Genomic DNA, 12950 nt, shown 5'->3' on the forward strand with positions numbered 1-12950 from the left:
TCTTCTTACAGGAACCTCCTGATTGCGGGTCCTCTGTACTCCTGCAGTCCACACCCCTTGTGGATCCCTGAGGAACTTGCTGAATTGTAAGTCATATCACTTCCATCCTATGATCCATTCCACTGAGTGAAAGACAGAGTTCCAGGGATCCCTGCCGAGGCCAGCCTTATGCTCCTTTCCACTCTTCTGTCCCTCTGAGGCATGCTGGACTCTTTGTTTCTCACAGCAAGCCAAGGGCACCTCTGCCTCAGGACCTTTGAACTCACAGTACTCTGCCTCAAACACTCTTCCCTCAGATAACCAGATGGCTCACTCCCTTACCAGGATGAAGGAACCCTTGCTCAAAGGTCCCACCTCAGCAAACCCCACCCCTGACCCCGACCCCATCACTAGTCACCCTCCAACTTCTCCCTCTCCTGGTTCATTTTTCTTCTTGTGTTCATCATCACCACCTGACCTATTATATATATGTTTTTTTCTTCAACTAGTGAGATGTCAGCTCTACAGGGATTGTGTCTGTTTCGTTCATCCTCAATGTCCAGCACACAGAGGGTTCTCAAGACTATGGTACTCAATGTATAGATGGGCACATGGCGGGTTTTCCTCCCTAACTAGATCTCTGAAAGTGCAAGCTCTGCCTTTTCTGCATTTTCCCCAGCACTGACCTCATGCTAGATGCTTATCAGAGCTCAGTACTTCCTATCCCTGGAATGGAAGAGAATTGACACAGATCATGCTTCTGCCAGCACAGCCATGCAGGGATTATTATAATATTAAAATTATTACAGCCACACAGATGACATTTCTGCCTGTTGCAGGCACACAGCCACCATCTCAAGTCATTAACAAATTAAATCACTTACTAGGCATTTTAGAATATAAAGAACTGCAGACCACTAACATAGAAATTGAAATGAGATATACTCTTTTTTTCCTCTGGGTCTTCTTGGTCAAGGGAGGGAGACAGATTCACACGAAGACAATGACAATATAAGATGTTCAATGTAGCTAGAGAAATAGGCAAGAGGCATCAGTATCTATAGAGAAGGGGCACATAACTCACCCTATGGTGTAGGTGACTGGGGGCAAGGTCTGAAAGGCGTTTAGGGATGAATAGGAGTTCACTAAAGAAGTGGCAGATGAGAGACAATGAGGGGAGGCATTCAAGGTACAGAAGAAGTCAGTAAAAAGGGATAGTGAGCCAGGAACAGCAAAAGGGAATGTTGTTAAATTATAAACAGAAGTCAACGAAGAGGCTGGGGAAGGGGTCAGAAGTTGCATCAAATCACAAAAGATCTGATTAATTAATGTGTGAGATAATCCTCTGGAGAGTAAAAAAAAAAAAAAAAAAAAACCTCAAGTTCCTCAACTTATATCTGTCTCTGAAATATCCTAAGTGTGAAACAGCTTGTGGCTCTCCTCCATGTGCATAGTGGACAGTCATGTGTCACATCCTGTATGAATATTACTAGATGGGTTGGTACCTGGGCACCCAGGGCAGCTGACAGTGCTGCCCTACCCACTTGATGCGTTACCTGTAGGTAGTGTGCTGACTGCAGTTTGGAGGTGGATGTGAAATGAATGTGCAGGTTTTGTTGTCTCGTTGAAATTAACATGTAGATTTATAAAATTTCTAAGAAAGCTAGCATTATGGTTTGAGTAAAGTGTCCTTCGAAAGCTTGTTATATGAGACAATGCAGGAACATTCAGAGGTGAAATGATCAGGTTACGTGAGCTGTAACCTAATCAGTGGATTAACCCCTTTGATGGATTCATAATTTAAATGGAATACATAATAATATTATGTACAATATGCTATATATAATATGCTATTGTTTATATATATGTATGTATGTATATGGGGCGGAGCGAGAAAGAGAATATTGTATAATACTATCCCTGATTTCAGGCATTCGCTAGTGTTCTTGGCAGATATTTGCCATGGATAAAGGGGGATTAATATAATTATAAATAGCACTGCTCAATGCTATTACTAAAATGATATTTTTTAGTAAAATTGCAAGATCTGTCAGTTAAATAAAATGTGAAAAGTATTTTAAATAGCATATTGTACATAATATTATTATGTATTCCATTCAAATTATGAATCCATCATAATTTCATTTCATCTAAAAACTTATTTTGGAGTATGTACTGTTAACAATGTACATAATACATGTACATACCTATGGCAGGTATTTTCTTGGACATTCACGTACACAATCAAATGGGCTTAAAGACCAGTACTGTGGGCCAGGAAAGCATGGGTGAGCTGTAGCAGAGGGAGATAGATGGTTGTGTCTGGGGTTGATGAAGGTTAAAGAGAAGGAACCTGAGCAAAGGGGATCTCAAGGTTCAGGTAAGAGATGATGAGCCTGGGTTAAAAGAGGAAAGAATTTGAAAGCTATTCAGAAGGTAAAGGGAACAGAAATTTGTGACTTGGCACTGGAACATCAACTTCATGGATGATTATAGATGTACATGATTTTTTTTAAGGATATAGTAATTTTATTCTTTTTTTAAATTTATTTTTATTTTTATAATCAGGTATACATGACAGTAGAATGCTCTTCAATTCATTGTACACAAATGGAGCACAGTTTTTCACTTCACTGGTTGTACACAAAGTAGGGTCAGACCACTGGTGCAGTTATACATTTACCTAGGGTAATAATATCATGGACATACATTCTTGTGTGTGTTCCATTAGCTCCATTTCTGAGCTAGCCTGTATGGATTTTAATGAATGAAGGATAACCTGAGGCAGGGCCAGGAAGAATCAGGAATGATGCTCAACTTTGGACCATGATGGCTTAGGTAACTGGCATTGCCACTCACTTGCAAGGGGGACAGAGATTGAATCCCCAAAAGCTATGGATAAGCAATCCACATCAAACCATTTTAGAGTCGATCTCTTTGTTGAAACCAACAGCAGCAAAAGCTCAGAATGGGAACTATCAGTGATTTTTGTAAATTTACTCAAAAATAAAAATCAATGAGGAAAAAAAATACAAAGTTGCAATATTAGCTTTCTGAAAATAACTTTTGATAAAGACATGAATACATTAGGATAAACTTTGGTTAAGGAAAAAGAATCCATTATATATAGCTTATTAACTTAGAAGTAAGAGGAGTGGGGGAGGCAAGTTCCACACTTATATTTAGCCTATTAGAGCTTCCTTAATAAGAAACTCACTCAATTGTATATTATGGCTACATTTTAGACTTTCTGCATCCTATTATGCTCAATCAGGTGAGATTATGATTTCAAATGTAAAAACAACAGCAGGTAAATTTTATTTTTCAAGGTGAAGTAAAATGCTTCATGTATCTGAGATTTAGTGTCAGGGAGCAAGAATGTCTATACCGAAGGGAGGGTTTAGAAAGGGGTAAGGACACATCCACAATGGTTTCGACACTCCCACAGTCTTAGCTCCTGCCCCAACCAGCCAGCACTTGGTTGGACTTTTTAGATGGAAGGGAGAGAGGGATAAAGGAAGGAAAGAAAGATGAGAAGTAGAAAAATCATGGATATGTCTGTGACAGTTGAGAGTTCTTCCACTCACAAGATCCTGAGTAAATGAAACACATGATGTTTTCATTAATCAAACTCTGCAAGACAAGGCTCCCTAACTGTGTTATGGCCATTAGCAAATACAATGTCTGTTTTAGTCTGATGTTTACTATGATGACTAGAGGAAAGTAACTGGAGATGCAGTACCCAGGAAAGAGAGAGAGAGAGAGAGAGAGAGAGAGAGAGAGAGAGAGAGAGAGAGAGAGAACTCTGCTCAACAAGGACAAAATATATACCCCAAGGGGTTGCCCCCAGGGAACCCACCTCCCACAGCCACACCCAGCCAAGATAATCCCATTCAGGGGACTAATGCACTGATTTAGATTAAACCTCTTGCAGCAACCCAACATTTGGCTTCTAAACTTTCTTGCATTGTCTCACAGAGGAGCTTTTGAGGGACATCTAACATCAATACCTTACCCATGTGCTATAGAGAATCATCTCATGACCTAAAAAAGGTCTTTAGTAGATGGAGCACATTTTCAACATTGTGGACTCAATCCATCTTGCATAGATATCAGTGATGCCCTAAAAAGCAAAGGTCTTATTTCTGCTCTCTCAGAAAATATAAGAATTAGGACAAGGGTAAAAAGATAACTGCTTCAAAATTCAATGATTTTCAATTAAGCACCAACAGCAATAAACAGGCAATTTTATGTGGACCGAGTCTCTGGACAGCATATAAAACTGCTCTACTTGACAGCATTTTTAAAATAGAAGGAATCATAATTACTAACAAGGAGTAGTAGCATTTTGATGTAAACTGTGCCAGCTTGAAAACCATTGAACGACAGGCTTAAATAAAAGCACAACAAGGAAACGAGTTCATCTTTCTCTTTCTTTTCTTTTCTTTCTTTTTTTTTCTACCAGGGATTGAACTCAGGAGCACTACACCACTGAGCCACATCCCCAGCCCTATTTTTTATATTTTATTTAGAGACAGGGTCTCACTGAGTTGCTTAGCGCCTTGCTTTTGCTGAGGCTGGCTTGGAACTCATGATCCTCCTGTCTTGGCCTCCCGAGCCACTGGGATTATAGGTGTGCACCCCTGCACCCAGTTATCTTTCTTTTATAGGAAGGCATTCACTTTCTCCACCTGCAAAGTTCATTTGGCATCTTGTTTGCCCTGCACCAAATGAATTTCCTCATTGCCTAAAGGAGTCAGTTTTTTAGGCTTGATAGGTCCTTGGGACTTAGAAGTTATCTATTGAAATGTCCATAACAAGGTAGAAATTCTTTGAAAGGCATCCTTGCCAGAAGATCAGAAAGTCAATGCCTTTCTGAAAAGCAAGGAATCTACATGTCCAGAAAGGCCCATGATCTTCAGTTTCCCTCTAGACTGGATTCTAGTGCAGAAATGAGAAAAACAAAATTGTCTATTTTTTTACACTTACAGAATCTGAGTTCTTCTTCTCATCGCAAAAAAACTCTTTCAGAAAGGCTGTCCATGGAGTTGATAGATAGGAAGTTTAAAAAATATCACCATTACAGCTGAAGGTTTTGATTTAACAAAAGCTAACTAAAATTTAAAATGTTCTGATCATGGGGGAAAAAATCAAGGTGAAAATGAAGTTTAGAATATGTCAAGTATAATAATACTTACATGTTATTTAATTTAACTTAAAGAGAATGAGAGACTTGGTATATTATATGCAATCTGCAAAGAGCATTAGAACTTAATGTTCAAGATAATGTAGTTAATAGAAGATTGATGCTCACCTCCTCATACACCTTCTTGGCATTATCATTGTCTCCTATCAAAAGGTACCCCACTCCAAGATCATTCTTTAAAGAAGTATCACTGGGAAATAATTGAACTAATCTCTGTAGGGTAAGCAGGGAACCTCTCATGTGACCTGATTTGGGGGAAGGGAAAAAACAAAGAAATAAAAAGAGATTACATATACTTTTGGATTGAGAATATAATTCAGTAGAGATTATTCGACAAGCTAAAATCTGATTTTATAGATTAATGTTTCATTAAGTGAATTTCATGGTGAAGTTGCGATGGTGTCAATAATTGCTCTAAATACTGAACATGCTATTGATTAAAGACATTTTAAAGACATGCTCATTCTCTAAGTTCATCAACACTTATCTTTTTATGTTAGATTCCCTTTTAAAAAAGTTTTATTTACCAATTCCTTGTGAGAATGTTTTGCGGAGATATTTTTGGCTTATTAACTTTAAAATTACAGATAGAGGATAGACAATAAAAATTCTTATTACTTTCAGGGTAAAGCACCTGTATAAAGCTTAAAAAGGCATCAAGTTACATAGCACAGCATTTAATTGTGACAATCTCCAATCAAAAGTGTACCCAAGTACAGTGTACCCACACTAAGTACTGAGTGTGGAGCAAAGGATAGATCACCTAGTATTATGGGACCCTCTGGTGGACGATAGGATACTATACACAACATGAAATCAGGAATCATGAAAATTCCAATTTCTGTTTACTGTAAGGCTATCTGACTGGCAATTTAAAGTATCTGGGGCCACTTGCCATTACTCCTTGCCGTAGTTGGAAAGACAACCTATATAAGAGAAAATGTGCTAAATTAGATTATCACCTTTGGAAAAAAAAACTAATTACCTAAAGTGCTTAGTTGCCCACAAATCATATATTAGCCAACAATGTGGCAGAACAAACAAAAAGCTAAGCTGTCTACTCCACTAACAAACTATCTGGCACAAAGCATCACCAATTTAGCCCACATGGCCTGTTCCACTGCTGACCAATCGTATTCCACTCAGAATTCCCAGATGAGTGAATCAGCCAGTCATTTTCTTGTGAATAAATCTGGGTCTAATTTTCTGCCCTTTTCCTTCTCCCTGCCTGCCCATCTAGGCTCACTGCTTTTCTTCTGCTTCTAAACTTCTCCTGTCAACCACAACACAGGCATAGATTAAAAAAAAAAAAAAAAATCCTGTGCAGCCATCTGCAGCCTGTGCCTTTCCCTGTGTATCATGAACCCTGTCCTATTGTGAGCCAAATGCACTATCTTGCAAATGGCCAACTGCCTCTGATCCTCTTCAAGTTGTTGGTGCAGCGACTTGTGGTAGTGTTGGGGTATTTTTGCTGATGATGTCACCGGTGGTACAATTTTTCAAAGGAGCCCTCAATTGGCTTAATGTCATGGCATTTTGCATCCTCCTCTACTAGTGATGGTCTAAAATTTGGGGGCCAACAGAGGTGAGGCAAAGAACCTCACCCCCCCACTGGTGCAAAGGCCTATCCACAAGTATAGCTGTATGCTGGACCGGTAGTCAGTGACGGGTATGATCCAATTGCAGTGGTACCAACCTAAGACAGGAGGCTGACGCCTAGAGGTCAGTTCATCCGATGACGGGTAAGGACCATATGTTGAATTGGACTGCCTAACAGACACGGTCCCTAAGCCACATGCTTGTTGTTTAAACAGAGAGGGGGAGATGTTGAGAGCCACAGCCGAAGGGGCCCCAGCAAACTTCCAGCTGCTAGCAAACTTCCAGCTGCCGGCTGATGATTGGCTCACAGCGGCCCCAGCAACATCTAGCTGATTGGCTCCTCGGCCCCAGCAACATCTAGCTGATTGGCTCCTCTGCGGTGATGCTCATTGGACTGTTTCCCTGCCCTTTCAGACCACAGAGCTGCTCATTGGGGGACTTTTTTGGCTCCGCCCATGTGACCCAGCCAATCGGCCTCAAGAGCAGGAGGATTGTGGGAGGTGGAGAGAAGCTTGTGTGGGAGAGAGAGGCTTGTGGAAAGCCGGTGGTGGCAGTTGAGGCTCTGAGGGTTTTTCCTGAGAGGCTGTTTTGTTTGGCGTGTGTGGTTCTAAAAATAAAGTTAGTTTCTTTTGACAAGTGGCTCCTGATTGTGCCCAGCCAGACTGCGGCATTTGGCTCCTCTGATCCTCTTCAAGTGAAATCACTTCATTTCCATTCACAGGAGAAGTCCATATTCAAATATCAAAGGACTGTGAGGAGAGGGTTAGGTTTCTTCATAGACAGTCTTCTTCCAAGGGCTGGGAACAGGATAGGGCAAGTGAGCACTCAGCATAAAAGCTGACATCCAAAATATCCATCATTCTGAGTTGAATAATATTTTAACACATCCTTTAAAATAATCAAAATTAATGTAAAACATCAAGGTGAACAAAACACTAACATTTTAAAGTTAGAATCATTAACGGGGCTAAGGAGCACCATGATGGAAGTGGAGGCAAAGGGAAAACTCAGCAATATGGATCGTGCATCCTGGGCAGTGCCTCCTCTGCCACCCTGAGTCCAGCCTGGCCTTTCTTGTCCTGTTTTTGTGTTGCACATTATCCTTCCCCTGATCTGGACTTTCTGGACATAAGTCTAATTGATGGTTTCTTACAGTTTTTATTGACACTGGGCTCTGCTCCTGTTACATCTGCAAAAGTGACACAATCACCCTTTATTCCATGTCTCTGAGAAGTGACAAAAGGGTCAGCTTGGCCTGGACTGTTACTTATTTGAGCTTTCACCAAGTGACAATGAGAATCCATCCATGCAATGATGCAGTCAGCCAAGTACCTATCTCAGCAGTGACACCTAGTGTAAATCCTTCCCTGCTTGTTTAAATGTTGGGCAAAGAGACTCACAAGCCTGGCTGAAAGGAAGGCAGTTAGTTAGTCTTCCTTGCCCTTGATACTTGGGAACCTGGATCAGTCAAGACTGTGGTCTTTCCATGTTTTAACATTGCTTTTAAGTCTTTGCAAATGTCCTTTATTATCAAAAGCGTATTTTCTAGCATTTTCCTTGGAACAGGTCCAAATTTTACATGTAGATGGTGGGAGTGCCTGGAACTCCCAACATTCCTTGACAAACAGCATGCTAGGGATAATTTCAAACTCCAGGAACCAGTTTCATATAGTTATGAGTGAGAAGAATCTGGCATCACAGAAAGAGTGATTAATTTGTTTGCTATGGCTCCCTGAGCAAGTTATCTAAGCTCTCTGCATTCTATTTGCCTCAAATGGAGGGGGGGCAAGGAAGGTGTAAAAATACCACCTGCATCTTTGTATTTATTGAGGCTGGGAGTGCTGTTTCAGTTTTAGAGATGGTCAGTCTAAGGTAGTCGAGAAACTACTTGAAATTAGTGACACACCTGCGGTTCCGGTTTCCTTCTGGTGACTTATCTTCTCTCACATGTGCATGGCCTCCAGGATGGAGGCAGAGATGTGCTGTTTCCTCCTGAATTAACCCTTACTGCATCTCACCTAGAAATTGCTGTCGTTCTGAGCGCCGCTTCAGACTCAGCTTCACCAGGTCTGTGGGGACATCAGGCAGACTGGTCACCTCTTGGTAGGTCTCAATGGCCTTGCGCAGTACCTCATTGCTCCTCCTCTTCTCAGCCAAATCATCTTCACACTAGAGGAAGGACCCAGACTGCATCAATGTCTCATGACCAGCTACATTTCTAAGGACCCAAAATATTCATAAAAAGTTAACTTCTGGACATGCTTTAAAAGAAATTCAAGATGGATTAACCTTTTGTTTTTATCAAGAAAAAAAAATACAAACAAAAGACAGCAATATAATAATTTAATAATAATAATAATAAAAAGTTAGCTACCAAGCTAAGTTTTGAAAAAGAATACCATAAAAGCCAAATGATGCTGGGGCTGATGGAGATACATCATATTCCGCACTAACACCACATTGACAGGTCTCCAGCCCACAGCTCCTGTTTTCATTGGTGCATTCCAGTGCTGGCTCTCTCATGCATTCATGCATTCAGCAGCTATTTTGAGGGGGAGTAAGGCGTTGTTTTTTGCATGTGGCAGACAAACTGAACAAAACACACAAAGCTATTTTCTCATTTTGCTCCCACTTCATAAATGAGAGAAACACAAAATGCAAATAAAGATGTCATGAGTTTGAAGGCCAAGAGTGCTGTTGACCAAAAAAAGGAGCAGGCTGAAGAGTGCTGAGTAGGGTGACAGGCAGGTTACCAGTTTAGTCAGGGTGGGCAGGAGGGCCTGAAAGGAAGAGAGCAGGCTATCCAGGGGAACAGGATTAGGAAGACAGAACAGTATGAACAGCAACTCTAAGGTAGGAGTGAGGTATAGAGGAAAGTGGAGGGGAGGAGGGAGGCCCAGTGTGAGCTATTGGCTGATGCAGGGCTGGTAAGATACTGAAACTGCTACTACACTCAGGAAGATGGAGAGACATCGGGCATTTGACATGATCTGATGTATGTAAGGGATCATGCTGGCAGCCATTTCTAGAATAAGCTGAGGGGATGGAGGAGAACCAGGGACCCCAGGTAGGATGTTCTGGCAGGAAGGCAGATATGGAAGAGAGTGATCTGGACAAAGGGGCAGTAATGAAGGTGGTAGGAAGCAATCAGATTACAAGTATATATTGAAAGTCAGAACCAACCAATTTATAGATGGTGTGAATGTAGGATAGGAAAAAAAGAGAGAGATCAATGATGAATTGGAGGTTACTGGCTTAAATGATTACCTGATGGAAGTGTCATTATGTGGGAAGGACAGGACAGAAGAAGGTTTGGGGGAGTAAAGAATCAGGAGCTCAGTTCTGGATATATTAAACTCTAATGGCAAGGGGAGATATTGACTAGAAGGTGCATACATAAGTTCAGGGGAGAGGTGAGAGTTAGAGACATACACTTTAGAATCGTTAAGGATGGTTATAGTATTCAAAGAAGAGTTATAAGAGTAGACAGAAAAAAGAAGAGGTCTGGGAAATGAGCACACCCAATTTCCAGTGTTTCAAGGTCATTAGAGGTCAGGAAGACAAAGGAACACCAGCCAAAATGACAGTGAAGAGGGAGGTCAGAACAAAATAGTAAGAAAACATTCTGGTATTCTGGAGACCAAGCAAAAGAAAGGTTTCAAGAGAATGAGATCAAGGGTGTTAAAAGCAGCTACAAGGTTCGAGCAGATGAGAACTGAGATGAGATCACACTGGACCGGGCAGTACAGAGCCTCTGATGGCCTTGGTAAGCTGTTCCCACTGGCCAGCTGGGGACACACACCTGCATGGAACACATTCAAGAGACTATGGGAGGATGGGTGAAGACAACTCTTTCAAGGAGTCTGGCTATAAATGGGAGAAAAGAAACAGGCCAGTAGGTAGAGGGGAATGTAGAGACAGGGAGAGATTATTAAAGATGGGATATAATACAGTATGTTTCCAAGTGGATGAAAAAAAGATTCAGTAGAGAGGGAAAATCTGAAGATGAAAAAGGAAGACAAAGAAATTTGAACAAAGTCCTCCAGCAGGTAAAAGGAAAAGGAACCAAAAATGTGCATCCAGGGCAACAGGAAGGGAAGGCAGAGCAGACAGACACAGGTGTAGGTAGGCTGGTGCAGGTGGGTTGTCAGTGTAATAGTGTGAACACATGGAAATTCTTTGGACAATTCTATTTTCTTAGTGAAAATATAAGTAAGATTCATAGTTGGATATTGAGAATGGAGAATGAAATACTGGAGATAAGAGGAGGAAAATGTGTTAAAATGGTCATCAATAGCTCATTGGATTTAGTAGACTATAATTTAAAGACTACCATTTAAGGAAAAATGACACCAGTTACATGCTAAAAGTAGCATATATAAAATTTTTAATTAGGACATGTAAAGATGTCTTACTTGTTTAACATGTTTCTCTTGTTAAAATAGATTGTGTGCTGGGTCAATATATAGACATCTGAAGAACCCAAACAAAGCCTTACTCCACCATTTGAGGACTTGATAAGAAAATGATCCATCTCACCCCCATCCTCAAGTGATGGGGTCTAGGCTTGAAGCAGTGGTGATAGGACTCAAGAGAAAGGAAAAAAGGTAAGATCAAAATTTCAAAGGTTAGAAAAGAGCAGTTCATCCTGGCTTGATAGAAATGATGCTCCAGACCATTCAACTACCTTTTCAACCAACCTGTAAGTAGTCTTCCAGAATAAAACTTTTCAGAGAGAACGTCCAATGTCAATGACCCATATTGGCTTTTCAGTGTAGGTTCATGTCTAGCTTTTCTGTTTAGCCATCACCTTCATGTGAATTTGACTAGAGTGAATTAACTCCCTAGACTGTGAACATTGTTGGATGACTTACTAGAAACAGTTCAAGAGCTTCAGAGAGGCCTATTGAGACGAGACTATCAAGTTCACTCTCCATTTGGAATCTACAAAGTTATCAAACATAGTGTGGATCGGGGCTCTGTGCAAGGTTAGAGGAACAGCAAATGCCTATATAATAATCCCTCTCTATAGAGACAGAAATAAACATTTAAGCTCAATCTGGAAAGACAGAAAGATGATACAATCCATCCTTTGATACAATGATACAATATGTCTTGTTCCATCCCTTGAGCCCTAGGGTCCTTGGTTTTAATGAAGTATAAGCATTTCATAACTTCTAGAATTGGGAAAATATCAGTACTAAAGTGGCATATAATTCTTTAAATAACTCCCAAATGAAACTAATAGTACTTGCTCTGAAAGTCAGAATTGTACTTATTTTTTTTTTTTAATCAGTCAAGCATCTGTAGATAAAACAAGCTGGACTGGAACTGAGCATTTGTTACAGGACGTTAACATTGCAAGGCCTTTTGTTGAAGAACTAATTCACTCAGCCAACCTTCCTAGGAGATTTGTCATTTTCTGCCTCAGAGGCATTAATGGTTTGTGAAAGATGATAAAGTGAATTGAGTTTATAATTCAAGATTTTTTTTTTGTCCCATGTTTAGTAAGTTATTCAAAATTGATTTTCACAGTGGTCCAAAGAATAAGACAGTAACAGTGATACTATAGAAATGATAGGTATTGTAGTTTGCACCCGACTTGAGGTTGATGAATTTTAAAAATTGGTTGGAATGTTCCGAAGTAATTGTTTAATCTGCTAAGAAAGAATGAAAGTCATAATTTATTTCTCCCTATAAAACCCATCTTCTGTTGAATTTTTGTTTTTAAAACTCTTATGAAATTAAGGTTTCCCTTAAATTACTCTATTAAAATTTAATTTACCATGTCTAAATTTTGTTTTATGCTACATTAATGTTAATACAATAACATCTGTAGCAGAATAGTTTAGAGATAAAAAATCTTGTTTGAGGACTAAATGTCAAATTCCTTCTGTGAAATAAGAAAATAAATACAGAAATCACCATGTTTTAAAACCACTGTTTAGACTTTGGTACCCACAATTAAAATCATATATAAAGAAAAATTTCAAAGCACAGAACATTTTTACCACAATGAAGTTATCATTTGCATAAACCATTTCTACCTAGTTAATATGCTTTCCTTACATCAAAAGACTTAATGCCAGTGATGAAACACATCACTTATTTGGACAGGCATGATCTTTTGGTAAGAAACACATGATCTCATAAGAGTAACACAGTG

At 39.9% G+C, this 12950-nt stretch overlaps 1 protein-coding gene across 6 annotated transcripts in view; it reads right to left on the reverse strand.

Annotated features, from left to right (window-relative positions):
• Asph (aspartate beta-hydroxylase) overlaps positions 1–12950 on the reverse strand; it is a 216223-nt gene that overhangs the window by 52089 nt on the left and 151184 nt on the right. For all 6 annotated transcript variants that reach the window (XM_058584428.1, XM_058584427.1, XM_058584426.1 and 3 more), the window contains 2 exons: positions 8803–8953; positions 5294–5430 (listed from right to left, as the gene is read on the reverse strand). In XM_058584428.1, coding sequence (XP_058440411.1) covers positions 5294–5430; positions 8803–8953 — 288 coding nt within the window. The remainder of the gene's footprint in view (positions 1–5293; positions 5431–8802; positions 8954–12950) is intronic.

The sequence above is a fragment of the Marmota monax genome, unplaced genomic scaffold (assembly GCF_021218885.2).
Source record: "Marmota monax isolate L192 unplaced genomic scaffold, Marmota_monax_Labrador192_F-V1.1 WCK01_AAM20220418_F8-fsc00063, whole genome shotgun sequence".
NCBI classification, from domain to species: Eukaryota; Metazoa; Chordata; class Mammalia; order Rodentia; family Sciuridae; genus Marmota; species Marmota monax.